The 21,870-nt window shown below is 44.5% G+C and overlaps 2 protein-coding genes across 2 annotated transcripts in view; one reads left to right on the forward strand and one right to left on the reverse strand.

Annotated features, from left to right (window-relative positions):
* PARP14 (poly(ADP-ribose) polymerase family member 14) overlaps positions 1–1,722 on the forward strand; it is a 48,821-nt gene extending 47,099 nt beyond the window's left edge. Inside the window, exon 17 of the mRNA XM_081934016.1 lies at positions 193–1,722. Within this exon, the coding sequence (XP_081790142.1) occupies positions 193–479 (287 nt within the window). The 3' untranslated portion in view covers positions 480–1,722. The remainder of the gene's footprint in view (positions 1–192) is intronic.
* Positions 1,723–8,758: 7,036 nt separating this feature from the next.
* On the reverse strand, positions 8,759–20,892 carry DTX3L (deltex E3 ubiquitin ligase 3L). The gene is made up of 5 exons (XM_081938094.1): positions 20,462–20,892; positions 17,291–17,532; positions 14,784–16,670; positions 11,577–11,794; positions 8,759–9,938 (listed from the first exon to the last, which is right to left on the reverse strand). The coding sequence occupies exons 1-5, from the start codon at positions 20,649–20,651 to the stop codon at positions 9,869–9,871; spliced, it is 2,607 nt and encodes an 868-aa protein (XP_081794220.1). The 5' UTR covers positions 20,652–20,892; the 3' UTR covers positions 8,759–9,868.
* Between the last annotated feature and the right edge of the window lie 978 nt (positions 20,893–21,870).

Below are 21,870 nucleotides of genomic sequence, written 5' to 3' on the forward strand. Positions count from 1 at the left end.
TTTCAGATCAAAGTAGTGTGACTGAATAAGCAACACAATTGGTGGCTTTTTTAGAAATACAACTGGCTAGATAACCTTATAATTCATCACTCAAAGCTGAAGTACCAATAGTGGTGATTTTCTTTGTTTTGTTTTGTTTTGCTTTCAATATCTGTTTAATGTTTTAAATCCTTTTTTTTTTCTTGGTTTCAGCTGCAATAATTGGTAATGGGACCTACTTTGCTGTCCAGTCAAACTATTCTGCACAGGACACGTACGCCATTCCGGACCAAAATGGCAGAAAATATATGTACGTTGCGCGTGTTCTGACTGGAGATTATTGCATTGGCAGATCAGGACAGATTACACCGCCATCCAAAAATAATGGTGGATTTGACTTATATGACAGTGTAACTGACAACATGAATCAACCATCCATGTTTGTTATCTTTCACGATGCTCAGGCTTACCCAGAATATCTAATTACTTTTAGAAGATAAGTTAACAGGCAAAAGAAGATGTATTTCCCTTTCCTCTCACACTAAAAGCAAGTAATTTGAATGCACCTTTTAAAAATACTCGTCTCTTGAATCTCAATTCATTATTTAGTTCCTCTCTAGAGCGGCAAAGACTAAAATAAGAATAAAATCCAGTGAGATCAGAAAGTGATGTTCAAGAGAGAAGAGGGTAGAACATGAAGACTTTCTGGAAATAGAATCTACTTGAAGGAAATGGTAGAACTAAGCATTCCAGTCTTGTAAATACAATGTAGCTATATATACAGTGACTTAAGGAATAGTTTGAAGTCTGCTTAACTCACAGTAATCGGATGTTCAAACTGTCCCTTTCAGTTTCAATGAAAGTCATTTTGCACACCAAATGAAAGAAAACAAAGGGGAGACACTGATGCTTGAAACTGCCAAATCATTGTTTTCCTCTTAATTTTTTTTCCTGGTGGCTCTGTCTACTCTGAATTCTGCACTTTGCTTCGTGTCACTTTCCCTGCCCTCCACTGATTTATCTGTATTTGCTAGAAGCATTCGGCACCTATTTCTCCATGCTCAAAAACTGCATTTCCATCTGATTATAAGCAAGTTATGAGCGTGAATTTTTAAAATTATTTCTAGAAAAATGGTTAGCAACACCAATCAAATATCCTTACTGTTGCTTGACAAGGTAGTAAGAAATCAACATTCAACTAAAACGGAGAAACGTGTAATAGTTTCCATCTTGTCCTTAATCTAAATTACTTATGGTATGCAGAAAAGAACAGCTTGTAAGAAATTTTACTATCAAAATGGTGTTAAAATAAAAGCCAGTTGAACTTTGTGACATTGTATCACACTGAAAAACAGTGGATTCACCCTACAGCCATAAACTGGTTATTTCCATTATAGAAAGCTGGTGGTTTTTTTTTTTTTTTTGAAAGGACTTGGAACTCACAAAGTAGCCATAGAACTTTAGTTGTTTTCAGACATTGCCAGAAAGAGCCAAATCTACCTGAGGAACTTCCCAAGTCAGAAAGTAGTAGCCAAAAATAGCTAGAAAAGTCAGTTTCCCAACTCCAGAGAGAATCTACCACTTCTTGTTGATTTTACTCATCCTTTAGAAATATAACAGTGATGTCAGCTCTCTCATCCTGCCACATTTTTATTAACTAGGATTGTCTTGGCCTACATACTGAAGTGCCTGCATTTATAATCTTTCTAAGAGTTACCTCATTTAGTCCAATAAACCTTTTCTGAAAAAAATGCTTTGTCTTATGATTATTCTTGGGCGAATGTCAGCTTTAAGGGAGATTTATGGTTTAAACCAGACCAGTTCAGATGGCCTTCCAGACCTTTCAGTTCCTCAATTTGCCATGTTGAGGAGTGTTGGAATTCATTGGAGAACCATCTAAGGGTTGGGAAAGCTTACGAAAAATGAGTGATGGTCCTACCTGAATGCTGTTTCTCCTCAAATGGGGAGAGAGAAGCCAGGAGTAGGTGGTTGCTTCTATGTTCCAGTCGGAGACTGAGCATGTCATCTTTTTGGTCACACCTCCTCTGCCCTGTGACCTCCTTCATAGTTCTGCGAAGGCGTATCAATGACATGACTGGTAACCTGTGGAAATAAGGACCCTACACTACTGCTGACCAGACTGGCAGGGAGGGACTAGCTTCTCTCTCCATTTGAGGAGAAACAGCGTTCAGGTAGGACCAACATTCATTCTCCCTCAAACTGGGGAGAGAGAAGCCAGGAGTGGGACATACCAAAGCATGCCCGTCTCAATGGGTCAGAACAGTCTGGGCTTAATTCTTATCAACATGGACTCTTTGGAGGACCCACCTACCAAAGGTCACTTCGACTGAAGCGTAAGCATCCAATTTATAATGCCTGATGAAGGGTGACAGGACCAGGTAGCTGCCCTGTACACCTCAATTGAGTCCTGTGTGGACCACGCCGCCGTTGTGGCCACACTCCGAGTGGAATGTGCCATGATGCCCCAGGGTACCAGGAGTGACCTAGATTCGTAAGCCCTAGCTATACAGGCCCTGACCAATCTCCCACAGTAGATGGGGTCACCATGCAACCAGAAAGGAGACATAGGGATTCTGACTTCCTAAAAGAAGAGGTCCTGTTGTAGATATGGAGAGCTCTCCATACGTCCAAAAAATGCCATTTCTGCTCCAGGCCTGGACAGAAGGCCCTGTGAGGCCCTGGACAGAAGTCAGGAAGGACCAGTTCCTGAACCCTATGAAATCTGGAATTAACTTTTGGAATGAATGAAGTGTCTAACCTCAGAACTACTCTGCATGAAACACAGATCTCTCCTTACTGAAAGGACTGCCAGCTCAGAAATCCTTCTGGCTGAGGTAATGACCACTAAAAAGGCCACCTTCAGTGTGAGGACTTGCAGACTCGCTGTCCTCAAGGGCTCAAATGGGCTCTCCATCAGGGCCTGTAACACCTTAGACAGGTTCCAAATAGGGTACCTGTGTATCACACAGCTGTAGGTTAGTGGCACCCCTGAGAAATCTACGCACCATGGGATGTGTAGTAAGGGATTCCCTACTCCCTAGGATGGAATACAAAGCTGCCACCTGCCTCCATATAGTATTGGGGACCAGCCCTTTGTCTAAACCCCCTTGGAGAAAATCTAAGATCTGTGCCACTGATGCCAAGGATGGATTAATCTGTGACCTGGCGCACCAGTCACAAAAGGTCACCTAGGTGTGGTCATACAACCGAACCATGGACTGCCTCTTGGAAGACTGAATGGTCCTGATGACTAGCAGAGAGGTTACCCTGGATCATGGCCCTCCTTTCAAACGCCACATGGCCAACTGGAGTCACTGAGGCTCTGGGTGGACCAGGGTCCCCTGACAGAGGGATATTTATCCCTGAGGTGTTCTCCACAGGCGGACCACCAACAGATCCATCAGATTTACAAACTATGGCCTCCTGGGCCAATACTGGACCACTAACAGAATCTCTGCCCATTCCCGTATCACCTTCCTGACTACCACTGGTAAGAGCAGTAGAGGAGGAAAGACGTACAGAAGACCCCTGGGCCACAGGGTGCGAAGGGCATTTATCCCCTCTGCTCCCATGGATGCAAACCTGCCGAAGAACCTTGGCAGTTGCGCATTGCCTGGAGATGCAAACAGGTCCAGGACTGGAGTGCCAAAACACTCTGACAGTTCCTGGAATATGGAGGGGTGAAGACGCCATTCTGACTGATCTACTGCTGACCTGCTGAGGAAATCTGTTTGTACATTCTGCACCCCTGCTATGTGCTCTGCCCTGAGGGACAAAAGGTTCCTCTCTGCCCAAGATCTAGAAGTCCTGCCTCTTCAATGAGGGACCGAGAATGCACCCCCCCTTGCTGGTTTGTGTGGGCCTTTGTAGTTACGTTGTCTGTTAAAACCAGAACATGACTCCCCGCTACATGTTCCTTGAAGCTCTTGAGCATCAGGTGTACCGCTCTGAATTCCAGCCTGTTGATGCTGCTCCCACTGTCCCTGGGCCATCAGAGACTGCAGATGGGCTCCCTAATCAAAGAGACTGGCATCTGTCATTAAGGTAAGTCTGCTGGGCTCCCTGAATAGGCTCCCCTTGAGCAGGGCCTGAGATATTCACCACCGAAAGGACTGCAGAACTCTCTGAGGGATGCTAACTTTGACCGGCGAGTTGCTCCTGCCTGTCCTCTGATAGGGCAGGAGAAACAATTACAGGACCCTGGCATGGAGATGCACCCAAGGAACTATGGAGATGCATGAAACCATCTTGCCCAGGAGCCTAGACAAGAGTGTCAGTGTCACTGTGACGTCCGTCTGAATGCGTTGGATCAATGACAGCAGGCTATGCCTACTCTCCTGTGAAGTGTGAAGTGAAATGACTTTTCTTGGTGTTGATGGAAAAGCCATGATCCTTGAGAACCTGAATAGTCCCAAGGTCCACCTCTGCCTGCGCCTGCGATGATGACTGGATCAGGATGTTGTCTAAGTAACATTGAAGTCTGACAGGGAAGGACTGCAGGTGGGCCACTATTGCTGCCAACAGTTTTGTGAATGCCCATGGAGCTGATGACAGCCCAAATGGAAGGACCCTATATTGGTAGTGATTGTCCATGCAGGCAAACCGAAGGTACTGACTGTGAGCTGGGAGGATTGGGATATATAAATAGGCCTCTGGGAGGTCTATTGAGGTGAGGAAGTCGCCCTGCCAAATGCTCTCTAGAATAGTGTGAAGTGACTGCATTTTGAATCACTTTTAAATGATGCGTTCGTTGAGACATCTTAGATCCAGAATTGCTCTCCACCCCCACCATCCTGAGTTCTTTGGGATTACGAAAAGGATGGAGTAAAACCCCAGCCCACGTTGATCCCGAAGGACCGGTTGAATGGCATGGATCTCCAGCAGATGTGGGATAGCCATGTCAATCAGGCCTTTCTTTTTTGTGTCCTTGGAGACAGGGCAGCTGAGAAAGAACTCTAGAGGCTTGGAGCGAAATGTTAGATCAAATTCTACCATATTGAGGACCCACCTGTCCGATGTTGTAGCTTCCCATTGGTGGAAATAGAGGCTGAGCTGTCCTCCGATGGGAGGGGCAGCTCTGCAGTCACTTTGAGCAATGAAAGGGCTGACTTCCTTCCCTCGAAAGGGGTGCTTGCCCTAAAATTGCTGACAACTCCTGAAGTCCAATCTGTCAGGCTGTCTGTCCTGCCTGCCTGAGAATGGTCAATGGGCCTGCTAGTAGTCGATGCCCGAGTCTGGCATCTGAAATGGCTGACTGTGAAAATAAGGAGATGGTCGTCTATCCCTGAGCCTAAACAAGGCAGGCATGATCTTGCCCCTACCTTTGGTGTCCACCAGGATAGGGTCCAAAGCCTCCCCAAACAGCTTCTTGCCTTTGAACAGCGCTGACACCAACCTCCACTTGTTCTTGTTATCTGCCTGCCAATGGCAAAGCCACAGTAGACGGCGGGGAGTCACCAAAGAGGTCATAGACCTAGAGGAAAACTTGGCAGCATTCAGAGAGGCACCAGCAGAATATTCCCCCACCATCACCAATTTGCTAGGATCTTGGTGCAACCTGACCCCTTCTGATGGAATCCTAGCCTTCAGCTGATGAAGCCAGAGCAGGGAGACCCTGGTAAAAAAGGAAGCTGAGGTGGCTGCCTTCACCGCCCATGCCGTCACTTGGTGGGCCTTGCGGAAAGCCAGCTCTGCCCTCTTGTCGTCAGTCTTAAGGCCATCTATGGCATCCACAGGAAGGATGGATGCTGAAGTCAAGGCTGCCCCCGGAACATCTACAGAAGCTATTTCTAGAATCTCTGAAGATCTGAATCCAAGTTATAGAACCTTTCCTCAACACTAGATGGGGTCCACCCCAGGCTTGGACCATTGCCTCTGCACCACATCCAGGAAGAGCTTGGGTGCTGGAACAGCCTCATTAAGGATGGCCAGCTCTGAAAATAGGCCATGACCTGAACCATCTGCGCCCTGAGTTGTGTCAAGAACTGGGGGGGGGGGACGACCCAGCTCAGTCACCCCCTTGGCCTTATGTAATAGTGATCTGAAAGAGTCAGGCTGAAACAGTCCAGTAAATGAAGAAGGGTCAGAGGAGATATCCTCTTGAGAGTGCTGTGAATTCCCTCTCTCCATGGAGGTCTCACTCCTCACAGATACAGCCTGCTCAGGCAACCTGGGTGTGTGTGTGTGTCTAGCCATGTATCCTGACCTCGCAAAGGGGGAAGATCCCTGGCAGAAAAACCCAACTGTTGAAGACCAGAAGCTACTCCCTTGAAATGACTCTAGCAACCAGGGACTGAAGATGGTCTGGTAACTGTGAAGTATCCACCTCATTCACAGGGCGTACTCCAGCTGCAGTTGGGGTAATGGTAGCTTCTGGAACTGGCCTGGGGGAGAGGGACTGGCTCCCAGGGGCTGTATCCATTAGATTTGCAGAAAAACATCCCTAGGCTCCACTTGTATAGTGGAAAGTCTCTCTCTGGAGCTATCTGGTGACCAAGAACTGCAACCAGGCTGAGAGATGCAGGGATACAATGGAGAACCAAGTTGATTAACAGGTGGATTGGAGGCTTCTGCCCCTCCCACAGGAATCTCTCCCGGGGTCTGGGCACTTCCAGCCCTCGTGGCTCTTCCTAGCTTTTTTCCCAAGGCTTGTTGGTGCCTTTCAGCATCCTTCTGAGCTGCCCTGGACTCCCTATTGCTAGAAGCCTTCTTCCTGTGGCTTTTCTCAGCGGCTCCTCTTGCTACTGCCCTCTGGCTATGAGTTCTCTGTCCCAGTCCTTGGGAGACAGCCTGGAGCCCACTCCCTTCTCCTGCCCTTTTCCGCCGGCTGGTGGAAGGCCCAGGATCCACCATAGCCCACCTCGCAAAGCCACGGAGCTAATCGCAAAGGTTACAGTGCCTTCCACGCCTGTTGCCAAACTCCTCAGTCAGCTAGCTCACCTTCCACCACTCCTGTCCACCGACCCCTTTGTCTACCTTGGCTGGACGGAAGGATCCCCTCTCCGTCTAAGAGGTCAGCAATTTTCTTGGCTCAGGATAGCCCAGTGCTTCTCAATTATTTTCTGTCATGCCCCCCCTAGGAAGAAGAAAACATTTCGCGCCCCCCCCCGCGCGACTGTAAATAGTCTAATTTGTCTATAAAATTGTTATAAGTACACCTCTGCATAACATAGCACACCGGTCTTTCCTCGACTCCCACCGTAGTCACATGCTTTCTTTCCTCTTTCCCTCTTACTTGTCTATCCTTCCTTCCACCCTCCCTTCCTCCTTCCCTTCCTTCCTGCCTCCCTTCCAGTTCCCTCCTTCCTCTTTCCCCCTGCCTGCCTGCCTTCTTTCCTCTTTCCCTATCCTCCTATCCTTCCTTTCTCCCTCCCTCCTTCCCTGCCTCCCTTCCAGTTCCATTCTTCCCTCCTTCCTTCTGCCTCCTTCCTGCCTGCTTGCCTTCTTTCCTCTTTCCCTCTTGCTTGTCTATCCTTCCTTCCACCCTCCCTTCCTCCTTCCCTTCCTTCCTGCCTCCCTTCCAGTTCCCTCCTTCCTCTTTCCCCCTGCCTGCCTGCCTTCTTTCCTCTTTCCCTATCCTCCTATCCTTCCTTTCTCCCTCCCTCCTTCCCTGCCTCCCTTCCAGTTCCATTCTTCCCTCCTTCCTTCTGCCTCCTTCCTGCCTGCTTGCCTTCTTTCCTCTTTCCCTCTTGCTTGTCTATCCTTCCTTCCACCCTCCCTTCCTCCTTCCCTTCCTTCCTGCCTCCCTTCCAGTTCCCTCCTTCCTCTTTCCCCCTGCCTGCCTGCCTTCTTTCCTCTTTCCCTATCCTCCTATCCTTCCTTTCTCCCTCCCTCCTTCCCTGCCTCCCTTCCAGTTCCATTCTTCCCTCCTTCCTTCTGCCTCCTTCCTGCCTGCTTGCCTTCTTTCCTCTTTCCCTCTTGCTTGTCTATCCTTACTCCCTCCTCCCTTTCTTCCCTCCCTCCCTGCCAGCAGCTCCTCCAGCATCCCAGCTGGAAGCAGCAGCACAACAGTCGCCGTTACCAGGGGCGAAGGGGTGGGGGTGGCAAGATCGGGCGACCGCCGCCCCTTTGTCCCTTCCCCAACAGCGGCTGTTGCGCTTCCGCTTCCAGACGGAATGTTGGCGGTGGAGCTGCTGGCGGGGAGGCGAGCTACCTGCATAAAGACGCCGCCGAGGGCATGGCAGAATATATCCCGGCTTGAAGTGGCAGCGCTGGGGACTGCTCAGAGACTCATCAGAGCCGCGGGCTGGAGCTGTGCAAAAAGTCTGCTTGGGCTGGGGGGGGGGGAGGGAGGGAAGCCTGGGACAGCCATGCTTCCCTCCCTCCCACCCCCGCCCGAGCAGGCTTCTTGCACAGATCCAGCCCGCGGCTCTGATGAGTCTCTGAGCAGTCCCCAGCGCTTCCACTTCAAGCCGGGATATATTATGCCTCGCCCACGCCGCCGCCGTTGCACCCAGATGGAAAGGGAGCCTTCGCGCCCCCCTTTACGGAGCCCCACTATTTGAGAACCGCTGGGATAGCCTGTGGCACAAGCTGCTAGCCTATCGTCTGCCAGGCGCAAAATTCAAATGAAGCTCTTATCTCTGAAGCTCAGGAGTGGAAAACGAAGATGCTGGATATCCCTTAATCCAAGCCTCTCCACAGGGTGATGGTTGTAAGAATAAAAGTCATATTTTGCTCACGGAGAAAAGAAGGGTTGCGATTCCGATTTGTACCTAACAGTCTCTCTTGAACTAGAACAAATCAGTCCACACACAACCAGAATTAAGATTTTTATTGTTCCTTGGTTATATTTCACAATAGGCCATGAAACCTACATACTGGTTGAAACCAATTGAGCCATATACCACATCATTGCCTGAAAATTGGAAATCAACGATTATGCTTTCGAGTAATTATTTGCTGAAAAGAAAAGCCTGCCTAACATAACCCCCCCCCCCCCCAAAAAGTAGTAATAGTATTTTCTTCCAAATAGAGAGCTTTAAATGAGGGGGGGGGGAAATTGAATTAATTAATGTCTCTAAAAAAGGGCTCATGTGTGAGAACGTTGAGTAAATACAGTTTTAGAAAATACTGTAGTAATTTTGCATGAAATTGATTTTAATGATTTCTGATTCAAATATTTATTTTCTCTCTCGTGTGTGTGTGTGTGTGTGTGTGTGTGTGTGTGTGAGAGAGAGAGAGAGAGAGAGGGAGGGAGGGAGGGAGGGAGGGAGGGAGGAGAGGGATCTCCAAAATTGGTTGCAGCTGCAGTTTAAATTGACAAAGTAGGGAAGCAAGGCATTGAGCAAGATTTTCACCTGCCCTGACTGTACTCTTCCTTAAGTGGGGGGGGGGGGGGGGAGAAGAGGCAGGGCACTAATAATGCCAAGCTCTTCAGCCACCATCCTGTTTTAATATTTTACCATATTATAGGTACTCTATCGTAATCCAGTCTGCTAAAATGTAAGACTACACAACAGCTCTCTTAATTTTGAAGATTCACAACATGGTAAGAGACCTGACAGCAGACTTAGAAAAGGAAATTACAAGCTGAAATTCAAAATGATATCAAATGTAATCATAGAGGCTAATTCACGCATATAGTCATATCTAGGCTTGACATTAACACAATTGCAATGAAGGCATTAATGGAGTTTGTTTCTATGTAATATTTTTGGATTGCAGTTTTGATCAAAAGCAACAATTCTTTCAACTTACAGCTATAATTCTAAATACAACACCATTAATTTAGCAATTGTTCTGAAATTCTAGAAGGCAAAAATACTGCCAAAACTATTTTTTTTAAACTAATCCTCCTCTACTAAATTAAAATGATATATATGTAGACAAGCTAGAAATTCTGGACTGCTCACGGAAACTAAAATACTCATTCAATTCCTTTTGCCTTCAGCTCTTCTCTAACACGTTTCAGATAATTAGGATCAGGGTAACCAAAACTAGAAAGGAGATAAGAAAGAGATTTGTTTAAATCAAGGAAGCACTAAATACAAATGTTTAATAATATTATCCATTGCAGAATTGAACTATTTTAAAACTGGTTTGCAAATACATAAACTAATTTAAGAGTTTAAATTATACTTGAGAAAAAAATAATCTCACTGATGTAGGAGTAAGGAATTTACGTAATAATGCTGATGCAAAGATCTAATAGAAGAGAAAATTGGTAGCTCAGGGTTGAATTGTGGGGTTCTTGATGCTGAGTTTAGTTATTTTCTTGCAGATGTTTAGTTGTTTTCTTGCAGCTGTTTGCAAGAAAACAACCAAGTTCAGAGAGCATCAAGGGCCCGACAACACAAATATCTTCGTGATATTCAGTTTCTACTGAAAATAATTTACCATTATAACTCCTTAAGAAACTCACCTTATAAAGTGTACCTGGTGGACTTCAATTATTGCTTTAAGATTGTTTTTAATCTATAATTTAAAACAGATTCCATCCCAATGAAGGTAGCTTTCAAGAGAGAAGCTTGGATTCTGGGATCCTCTTTTGTAAAATCCAGGACTCCTACCCTCTGCGATATCACATTTTCAATGCAGCATATTTTCTTCCTCTAGCCCAGCCCAATATTGGCTGAAGCACCCATAGGGAGCTTGGATTTTAAGGAAGGTTAAGAAAATCCATGGAAGGAAAGTACCCCCATCTTCTTCCAGGCCTTTTGCCTACATGCACTTCTCATTCCCAGATTCCCCCCACTGCCCTTCAGACAATGTGGGATATGAAAAGAGGATTTGTTCTGAGGAAGAGAATTCCCTGCTCTTCATCAAAACCTACCCCAGTCCATTCAAAACATATTTGGAATATTTTAAAGGGAGAGGGGAGAAAACCAATGAGTAATTAAAGGATATTCCTGCTAAGACTGAATGGGAAGACTGATTGCCACAAGTTATTAGATCAGTCTCCTTAGGACAGGCTGAGAAATTCTGGGAGTTGAAGCCCACAAGTCTTACAAAGTCGCCAAATTTGGAGACCCCTGTTTTAGATCAACCATTCCAGAGGTGGTATTCAGCAGGTTCTGATCAGTTCTGGAGAACCGGTAGTAGAAATTTTGAGTAGTTCAGAGAACCGGTAAATACCACCTCTGACTGTCCCCGTCCCCATCTATTCTCTGCCTCCCGTGTCACAGCTGATTGGAAGGAAATGGGGATTTTGCAGTAACCTTCCCCTGGAGTGGGGAGGGAATGGAGGTTTTACAGTATCCTTCCCCTGCCACGCCCACCCAGCCACGCCACACCCACTCAGCCATGCCCACAGAGCCGGTAGTAAAAAAGTTTGAATCCCACCACTGAACCATTCCTAGCATACGCTGGATTGAAAATCTTATGTTTCCAGAACATGGGCATTGTAATCCCATATACCTAAAAGGCACCCAATTGGAAACTATCGTTTTATATTATTTCGCTGACAGGAAAATATCTCTTTTGTGATGAAAACCAAGGTACGTTTGCTTCACTCGGCTTGGTGGTGACATGGATTTTATCAACACTTGACGAGTTCCAGAATAATCAAAATTGCATGCAAAATTGTATCAGGGAAAATCTATTATTCTTTATCTGAAAAAAAAAATTGAACTTACTATTTTTCGCCTCCGTGAGTACTAGTTTTGTGATGAATGTCATTCCAAGTAACCACGTCATCCGCACCAGTTGTTCGCGACTGGCCCACTGTGAAAATCAAACCTTGGTCAAAGGCCCGTTGCAGCAATTTCAGAATTTCTCTTCCTTCTTTGTTGTCAGGTAAGTATGCTGTGCGCACCGTTCCATGAAAACGTTTCCCTGGGTGAGGATGCCTTTCCTGGTTTGGAAAGAGTCAGAAATATTAACATACTCAGCTTGCTTCAGGTTTCATTGCAAGAGGCTATTCTGATCTGAAGTTGAAAAGCTGCAGCAGAAGGGACAGGGGTATATCTGTTGCACTGTTACCACACTCTTAAAAAAGCAATAGCTCTCCCTGCCAATGAAAGGGTAGAACTGCAACCCTGGGAACCCCTGTGCTTGAGTTACATAAATAGTAAGTAAGGAGGCAGCAGCAAGGCACCATAATCTTGGTGCATGCCGTCATCCTCTTCTTGAATTGAACACATATCTTAGTAGAGCTGAAAGCTTTTGGTGAACCTAGGACAGTAATATTGAATCTATGAAATGCATGTCAAAGGTAACATGCCATGACGTCTCGGGGGAACATGTCAACATTCACTAGCTCCTGACAAGGTAGTGGTACCTTGCTACTCAACTGCTTTGAAACTCATCAAATTTGGCACTCAACGCGTTTTGATGTGAAAATTTCATCCTGGTACTCATTTGTTTGGTACTCAATGCACAAGCTCGAACTTATCAATGTCACCTGTCTTGTGACTCACTACATTATTCCTTATGGGAAAAATCCGTTTGGTACCCATCATTTTTGATACTCATTGTGCCTTCTGGAACCAATTAACGGAGTATTGTACCACTGTACCTTGGTACTCATAGTTAATTCTCAAAGTCGTGCCTTGTTCTCATGTGATTCTTGAAGGCTATGCAGGCCGTGTGAGAAAGGGGTGTGTTCTCAGCACTTGCAGAAGTCAAGCATGAGGGCCATGCTGTTGTGTGGCCTCAGAGCCTCCCAAAATTACACGAGAAGAAACCAAGCTTCCACTGAGTTGTAGAGGCCATGGAAGAGCATTCTCTGAAGCCACTTTAAGGGTGTTGTGTGACCCAGAGCAGCCTCAGGTAGTTCATAGGGTTCTCTCAACAGAAAATTGCCTGAATAGTGCATGGCAGATCCTGGAGACCACAGGGGAACTGCATCATTCCCCAAGACTTTAGAGAACAGTGTGAAGTGAATTTTTTGACACTAGGTGTCACTAGGACTGAAGTTGAAGTCCAGGCCTCTTTTCAGACACACCCTCAGTGCTTTTCCCATGTGCTGCTGTTCAGTGACCATTTAGACTACCCTCTTTTGTTCCGGGGAGGGGGGAGGAGGGGAGGAGGTGTCATACCAACAGAATCAAGTTTGGCATTTTCCAAAGTTTTGACACTCTGAGCTCAAATAGTTCACATCATTGGTTTAGGAAAAGACAGCTGCCTCAAGGAAGATGTGCAACATGCTACCACCACAACCCTTCCAAAGCATCTTCTCTGTTTCAGATCCAGCTATACAACCATACTTGCCAAATTACAAAACAGGGCATTCTCAGCTATAGTCCACTTATTCAGCATCCAACGCCCAACAATGGCCAGCTACGTGTTTCTGGGAAGGTCCCTCATTTATGACATAAACTGACAGATCACTCTTTCTTAGCTTCAATCTCAAGCAGATTCTCCTTCTACTGCAGAGGTAAAAATCCACTTCCTTCCTTTCATTCCATTGTAGGTATTCCATTTCTACCCCGCCCCCCCCCGGGGGCCCGGTCTGTTTTCTTTTTGTACCAACTGATCATGCTAAGAACTTTCTGGATGGTCAGGAACCTTCCATTGAGGAATTGATGATATGAAAAAAAGAACATAAAGAACAGAAACATCATACTGTTCTTCCAACTTACTGTCTATTCAATCCCACCTACGTTAAGCTCTTTGTTTTATTTACCAATTTCTATAGCAGCTCTTGTGACCATCCCTGGAGACCCACAAAGATAACTTCTCAACATGACATAGAAAAAGATCTGGGTTCTAATTCACTGAAGATTTCTACAAATCTTCCAAAGATTTCTTATGAAAACAGCAATAGCACTTAGACTTATATACTGCCCACAGTGCTTTACAGCACTCTTTGGGCGGTTTACAAATGTCAGCATATTGCCTCCATCAATCTGGCTCATTTTACCGAATTTGGAATGATGGAAGGCTGAGTCAACCTTGAGCCGGTCAGGATCTAACTCCAGGCTGTGGGTAAAGTTAACGAGCAAAATTGCATTCTAACCACTGCGCCACCATGCACTGACGTTTTCTACAAATAAACCTGTGTCCCCAACAGGGCACCCAGGACACTAGTGCCAGCAAAGTATCGCTTAATATTCTCACCAGGCTCCTGGCTTTCCTTCTGTAACATTTATTTTAATTCAAAATAAGAAAGAAGCTCACCTGCCAAAAAATAGAAAACCCAGCCTCTAGCACAGGGGTGTCCAAACTTGGGAACTTTAAGACTTGTGGACTTCAACTCCCAGAATTCCCCAGCCAGCAGAACTGGCTGGGGAATTCTGGGAGTTGAAGTCCACAAGTCTTAAAGTTCCCAAGTTTGGACACCCCTGCTCTAGCAGAACCCGATAAAGTACCTGGGCCCCACATAGACTTTGCCATTTTAAGCAAATATGGGGCGTGGTTGCAACCAGTCTTTCACTCCTATCCAAGTCTGAAGACATCCTTCCCATAAAAAAAGAAAGATCTTTGGTACAAAAGGCAGGCTATTAGGAGAAGTGGGGTGAATGGATAAGGGGAAGAGGTGGGCAATCTGAATTGGGAAACGAACACAGGAAGAGAAATTAAGCCCCACCCACCATTCGCACCATTTACCACTTTCCTATGAGAATCATGGTTCAGAATATTTGGCCACGGATGCACCATCACTACTGGTGCATCTTCAACTCTTGAGGGGACATAATGGCAGGTCTGTATGCACTCCATTCTAGCCTCTGCGTGGATGTTTAGAAGATTCCTAACAGATTTCTAGATCTCTTGCTTTTACAGTCCCAACTGAATTGGTATTACATTATTTCCTTGGAATTAAGTATCTTTTAAAAAAAAACTGAAACACAAGAGGGCGACTAATTATGGCACAGAAACATCATACTGTTCTTCCAACTTACTGTCTGAACGCCGTCAAATATTTGGTAAGTAATAACGATGGTTCCGGAATCCTCATGACCAGGCAGGAAACTTCTACTTTTAAAGATATCTATTTTCCCTGGGGGCTGATTTCCTTTTATATTCCCATAGACAACATTGCACACAGGGCAGACCGGTTTGTAATTCATTGCTGTTCCCAAGCAGGCTGCACAGAACGCATGCTTGCATTTGGGTAGCACTTCTTTCTGGTGGATTGTATTCAGGCAGATGGGACAGCACTCCTCTGGCTGGACTTCCGTTGCCTTCCCTGCTGGCTGCTCCTGAGAAGGAACCTGCTGCATTTTGTGAGGTCTCTGTGACTTAAAGGTGGTGCCTGTGGCAGCCCCAAGACTGGAATCAGGAATTGCTGCTGCTTTACTATTTGCAGCTACAAATTCCTTACTATTCAGGGACTTCATGACCACCTGTGTTTCCTCTGTGGGATGATTTCCTTTTATATTCCCATAGACAACATTGCACAAAGGGCAGACCCTTCTGTAAGTCATTGCCTTTTGTATGCATGTTGCACAAAATGAATGCTTGCATTTGGGTAGCACTTCTTTCTGGTGGATTGTTTGCAGGCATATGGGACATGATTCATCTTGTTGGACTTCCGTCGCCTTCCCTGCTGGCTGCTCCTGAGAAGGAACCTGCTGCATTTTGTGATGTCTTGGTGGCCCAAAGGAGGCTCCTGTGACAGCCCCAACACTGGAATCAGGAATGGCCGTTGCTTCACTATTTACAAATTCTTCACTATTCAGAGACTCCATGATGTCCTTCTCAGCAACCAATATGTGTTCGGGAAGACCGTGAATGTACAGGTAGTTTTCCTTTAGAAATAGGTCTACTTTGGGATGTTTCTGTTGGAAATACATAAATAATTCCTTGCGTTTTCTTTTCCAATCTTCGAGAGGCTTCAAAGGGATTTCTTTGATTTGTGGACTTTCTAAATACATCAGGTACTCATACTGAAAAGCCTCAGAAGCTTGTGAAGATTGATCAAAAGGTGCGTACGTCTGGGGCATAAAAATGATGCGTGTTAAGTGATCATTGTCGCAATGATTCTCCTCCATTTTAGTACAATACTGGTTGTTTATTAATTCAATTTTCTGATTTAAGGTTGGTCTGAGAAATGCAAATACAGCAGCATCAACTTCAAAGCCAGGTGGCTGTACGTGGGGATCCTTTTTTTTATTCTGGTTCTTTGCTGTCATTTCGTCCAACAATGCCTTTGCATCTGAAACTTCCTTTGTGGGGCCTTGAAGAACAGCTTTGTCCTTGAATTTTATAATGACGTGTTTGCATTTGCTTTTTATCATCTCACATGCATGGCTCTCAATGAAAGGCACTGTTTCCTGTTTTAGATCTCCTGCTACTTTCTGGAAAAGCAGGATAAACTCGTCCTGAGCTTTCTTAGTAAAGTTTGGTACCCCCATTGAAGAAAACCAGACAGAAGTAATTCCATTCTCAGTGTTGCCTGTGACTAATTTTACATTGAACACCTCCTCAGTTTTTTTAATTTCTTCCTTGTAGGCTTCTCTAAAATATTCAAAGGTAGCTGAAGGAACTTCCATCTTGGCCAGATCTTCCAAATCACTCCTGTATCTTCTGTTGTGATCTTCCTTTCCTTCAACACAGTTCTCCTGCTTTTTAGGTTGCAAAAATTCGCTGTCACGATGATCTCTAAGGAGATTCTCAAAATGACAGTGTAACTTTTCAATATCCTCATAGGATCCCACCACCTTTTCAATACCAAGACGACTTGACATTCTGTCTATGTTTAAGGTGGGATATATAGTGATCACCTGATTTCTCTGCTCTTTAGTGAGCAAGTCAGTATTCAAAGTGGCAGAAACCTCAAGAAATATCTAAAAATAGAGGAAGAGTACACAAGAAATGTGAGCAGTACAATAAAAGTGATACACCAGATTTAACATAATGGTTCATTTTCTACAGTGAAGAATTTCACAATGAGATAGCGCCTTTCTACGTTACTCATTTTCTGGTATCAGTCTATTCCTTCTAATAAACAAGGTTTTCAAGCATGGCAAATATACTCTCTTACAGTTTGGCTTTTAAGGAGGCCTAGATGTTTGTAAATATTGCAAATTAGCAGATATATAAAAAAGGAGGAAGCCAGAAACGTAACAGTTTTTATTAAAACTATTTTTTAAAAAGCTTAAAAACTTTTTTGGTATTTTGAATTTCTTAAAACCTTTTTGTTCATCTGTATGATCTTCTATGAACATGTATAAACATATAGATGTGCACATGTATGCACACACTTGTACCAAATAATAATATCTAACAAATAACAACTCTGGAGCTTGATTTTGCTAATTGGTAGGATGGAAGTGTCATTATTATGTAAAATTAATTTATAGAACATAAAATGGTCTCACAACATTGAAGATCCAGAATTTTCTATGGTCACATGCAATGTGGAGACAGTTGGGAGCTAGCATAAGGATTCTAAGTAGAAACTTACCTTTTTTCTACCACTTTCATGACCAGCCGCATAGCTTCCCTCATGCTTGTTTTTAAAATCATTCTGAAGGGGCAAAAAGTTTGAAGAAAGTGAAGTTGAAAGTGAGCCCATTGCATTTTTTGTAAACATTGTTTCTGTAGCATCAACAATCGGCAACTCCGAATCGGACAAAATTCTTATCTCCAAAGTTTTTCCCCCAACTTCTAAAGTATGTCGACGCTGGGCCTTCACACGCTTCTTCACTTTAAGAAAAATAAATAGAATGATTAAAATACATATTTGTCTTGCTTATATGTTTAGTTATTACACCCTAATAGGATGCACACATCACCCAAAGCCCCTCTTTGAGGGAGATGGGCAGCTTAGAAATCTAAACAAACAATAATAAAATGTTCCCTTGGTATTAGCATATTGTATCAACTCAATCACAGAGATACAATTTATAGAAATGTTATAGAAATATAGAAATTATAGAAATCTAACTTGCACGTCTAAAGCATACTGCTCCTCAGGCTCCAGAAATGCTGAAATGATGTCCTACCTACATGATTCATATTGTGGATAGGTTTAGAAACCTATATAAGGTGAAACTCAACTTATCTTGGTAATGGAATCATGTATATAACAATTTGGCCAAGCACCCATTTTTGAAATTTTGCAATAAAAGCGGAGAAGATTGTTGTCTCCTTCCTGATGCACTTCTTGATTTCAGGGCCCCCATGGAATAAGTCCTGGCCTCTATGACACTACAGGAAATGGTTATGGAGGCAGAAGATAAATAGTCCACTACAACCGTCCCTGAGCTGATGATTCTCCACTTCAAGACCCAGAATTTTCAGCAGTAACCATCCTGGCTGAATTTGAGAAGTCCATGCATTTGGAGAGGAGCTTGGCTGATTATTCCAACTTCTCCACCATAAATGAACTTGGATGATGGGGCTTAATACTAGTCATTGGGAAATTAGTTGCTTTCCATAGTTTTCTCATTCTCCATGACTAGCATGAAAATGCAAGCAACTTTCTCCCTGAATAAATGTATGTTGAAATTTGCAGCAATCATAAGGCAACATCACATAAAAGTTTTTGTGATTCCTACCATGTTGTAAGTCTCAATCTAACCCAAGAATCTTAGAAATTCTTAATACAATTATAATTATACACAATATAATTATGTAATTATAATAATGGAATTTGTTTCCATTTGCATTATTGGGGGGAGGGAAAAATAAGATAGTTTAAGCTTGATTGGTGATCAGCTTCTACAATCTCCTTCAAATGTTTTTTTTTTAAATTTGTTTGGGACCTAGCTCAATTTAGCAGCTTCCAGAGTCGCTGCCCAAAGTTCCTCAGGCAGCAGGGCCAGTTTTGAGAAGTATGGGAGTTGACATCCAAATCTTTGGAAGTTGCCACAGTTGAGAAATATGGCTAGTTCAGTGATTTCTTATTCAGCAATTTCTTCTAAGAAAGAAGTTCCTTAAGTCTGTAACCTCTGGAAAACATATGAAAGTGTGACTTTGCAAAACACACTGGCTCACGCAACTAATTCCTCCTCCTAGCACTTTCAAAGTTAATGCATTTGCTTTGAAGGTCATCCATGCTGTCTGCATCTAGGTATTCAGGAGCACGTTTCAGCTGGGGCTGCCATTAAGTGAGACACAATGCATGAATACACCTGTACAAATTCCTGGAGAAAGTCTTTGAAGCAGCTGTGTTCTATTTCAGAGGATGTCACTGTGTTAAAGCTCCAAGGAATGTTTCTCTCCCAAAAAAACACTTTGTAAAGTGTAAAAACACTTTCTCAAATGATAGTCTTACCGTATCAGAAAGCAGCTGATTAAAATCATCCATCTCCCCTTTTAATACAAAAAGCAAATCACTACCTCCTTGACAAAGTTTTTTTCATGGGAATTCGGGGAGCTGCAATCTCTAATCCTAACCCAATGGTGAAATTCAATTTTTTTACTACCGGTTCTGTGAGCATGGCAGGGGGAGGATACTGCAAAATCTCCATTCCCTTCCCACCCCAGAGGAAGAATATTGCAAAATCTGCATTCCCACCCCTCTCTGGGGCCAGCCAGAGGTGGTATTTGCAGGTTCTCTGAACTACTCAAAATTTCCACTACAGGTTCTACAGAACCTGCTGAATTTCACCCCTGCCCTAACCCCAACTCCAATGTAAGCCAAGTATCCTGGCTCTGTTTTGTACTGGAGACAATCACACGATTTAAAACCTGGCTTGCTCTTTCTATGCGTTCGAATGCTTTTGATATTTCGGCTCTGAATGCGCAGCACACTTCTACATCATGATTTAACTAGAAACTTATATCTCAGTATGTTCTGGCTAGCCGGTAGGGTGGATTATTTCAATCACAAATTAAGGTGTGTCACCACAATCAATACCGGGCAAATATCAGTGACTTGTATCAGCTGTCTTTCTCCCCCCCCCCCTTCCTCCCAGGGTAGGGAGAAAATGTCGTTCCCCTAAAATGCTTCATTATAAAATCCAGAGCTGGGAGTCTGCGAAGCCTCTCTATCGAATTTCAAAAAACGGGCATAATTTGTACCCGGCGATCAGTTTCCAATATGAAAAAAATGTCCCTCCCTCTCTCCCCCAGCCCATTTCCCACACAGCTGGTTGCCGATTCACATTAAAGGAAAATAAAAACTACTCTTAAGAAAGAAAAAGAAAGAAAGAAAGAAAGAAAGAAAGAAAGAAAGAAAGAAAGAAAGAAAGAAAGAAAGAAAGAAAGAAAGAAAGAAAGAAAGAAAGAAAGAAGGAAAGTTAGTTTTCGGGGTAAACTCAACTCTTTGCCCATATCCTTCCCGAAAAGTTGAAAACATTCCAGGGCTTTTTAACAGACTCGAAACAATCTAGCAAGGAATGTGATCTAATATCCCAGCAGCAAAGTTATTTATTAGACTTCTGACGATCATGTGTGCATAGGGAAAACCAGCTTTTCCCGGAGTATCGTCATTATTGGTTTGTTATTTATTATATTATAATTAAACTATTATTATATTATAATTATTGTAATTAAGTCCTAATGGAGCTTATCCTTCCCAAACTACCGTGAAATTTATCGCCATAGCTACAATAGGTCAAAAATCCCCCCCCCCCCACTGAACCCCATGAATCCCTCCGGGTCGCTCCTTTCTCGCTCCGCAGGATACCTTCTTCCGACCAGAACCGCACCGAATAGATGCCCCGTTCGAGGTCTCGCACTTTCACGTTGCATTCGCCGCCGCCCGATTTCCTCGAGGACTGGAAATAAATCTCCAACTTGGCCTCCAGTTTGTCTGCGAAGATGTTGGGAGGGAAAACCTGGACAAACAGCGCAGTTACGGAGCTCGCCACGGCCATCTCCCCCCCTCCCCACCCGCTTAAAGGAAGCTTTCGCTTTCGTTTCTTTCGCAAGCGATCCGAGGCAGAGAGCGACAGAAAGCCAGAACTCCTCCCTCCTTTGCACGGCGCGACGTAATCCAGCGTCGGGCTGCGGCTCCGGCCTTCTGCGCCGCCCGCTGCCTGTCAGAGCAAGAGAGCAGCAGGCAGCTGGGGCAAAAGAGCGCTGCTTCCAATTGGGGTTTTTCCGCGGAAGGTTTCTCAAAAGAGGGCTGCAAAGAAGCCGGGAGCGAGCGAACTTTGCTCCTTCGCTTCAGTTCTCTTTCAGATCGCTCCGCTCCTCCACGAAGAGTGACACGCGCTCCTTTTTTTTTAAGCTCTCTGTGCCTAAAAAAGCCTCCCCCCCCCCGAAGAATGAAATATTTTGAGGCGGAATATTATATTTCCCCAAAGGAGAAATGAAGAAACATCCTCCAACCCCAGTTTCTTGCATACTGAAATAGCTTCCAGCAGAAATCTTTAAGAAATGGAGATTTGGGGCCCATTAAGAAATCCCGCCCAATCTGTCAACCAGCAAAACATCTTCAGCTCCAGGGTGATGGGAGTTAAGAAGGACAGGAGATGAATCATGACCTTTTAGGATATAATAGGGTTAACCCACCACCATTTAGCAAAAGATGCCCCTTCATTGCACAATCCCCAGAACAGTTCAAACTTAAGATAAAGATCGATCCACTCATTCAACCATTTGGTCAGCTGTCCCAGAACTGCCTGTTGTGGGTTCGGTTCATCAATAAACAGAATCATTCTTTCCAACCAGTCTCCATGCTATTTCCAGCATCTTTCTCCCAGCTTGGAATTGAACTAGATGGATTTTCTTTCCAACACTCTGTGGCTTTTTAAGTGGGGTGTCCTATCTAAGGATGATTACTTCCAAGGGTGGGATCCTACTGGTTTAACAACTGTTTCGCTGAGTGCGTGCGTGCACAGTCCACAGGATAACAGCTGAGGCACAGCAATCCACTCTGCGGCAATTACCAGTTAGGCTAAAAAACAAGGAAATATAGGTGAGTATAGCCTCGGGACAGTGATGGGTTGCAGGCGGTACGACCATGGTCGTACCGGTGCCTGCCCGGAGCACCAGGTACCGTTCCGGTATGGTGCTCCGGAGGGCCCACCTGCCCACCCGAGTTCCTTACCTGTATTTGAGCTTTTCGGTGCTTCCACGCATGCGAATGGA

This window comes from Natrix helvetica, assembly GCF_964273705.1.
Source record: "Natrix helvetica genome assembly, chromosome: 1".
Classification (NCBI taxonomy): Eukaryota; Metazoa; Chordata; class Lepidosauria; order Squamata; family Natricidae; genus Natrix; species Natrix helvetica.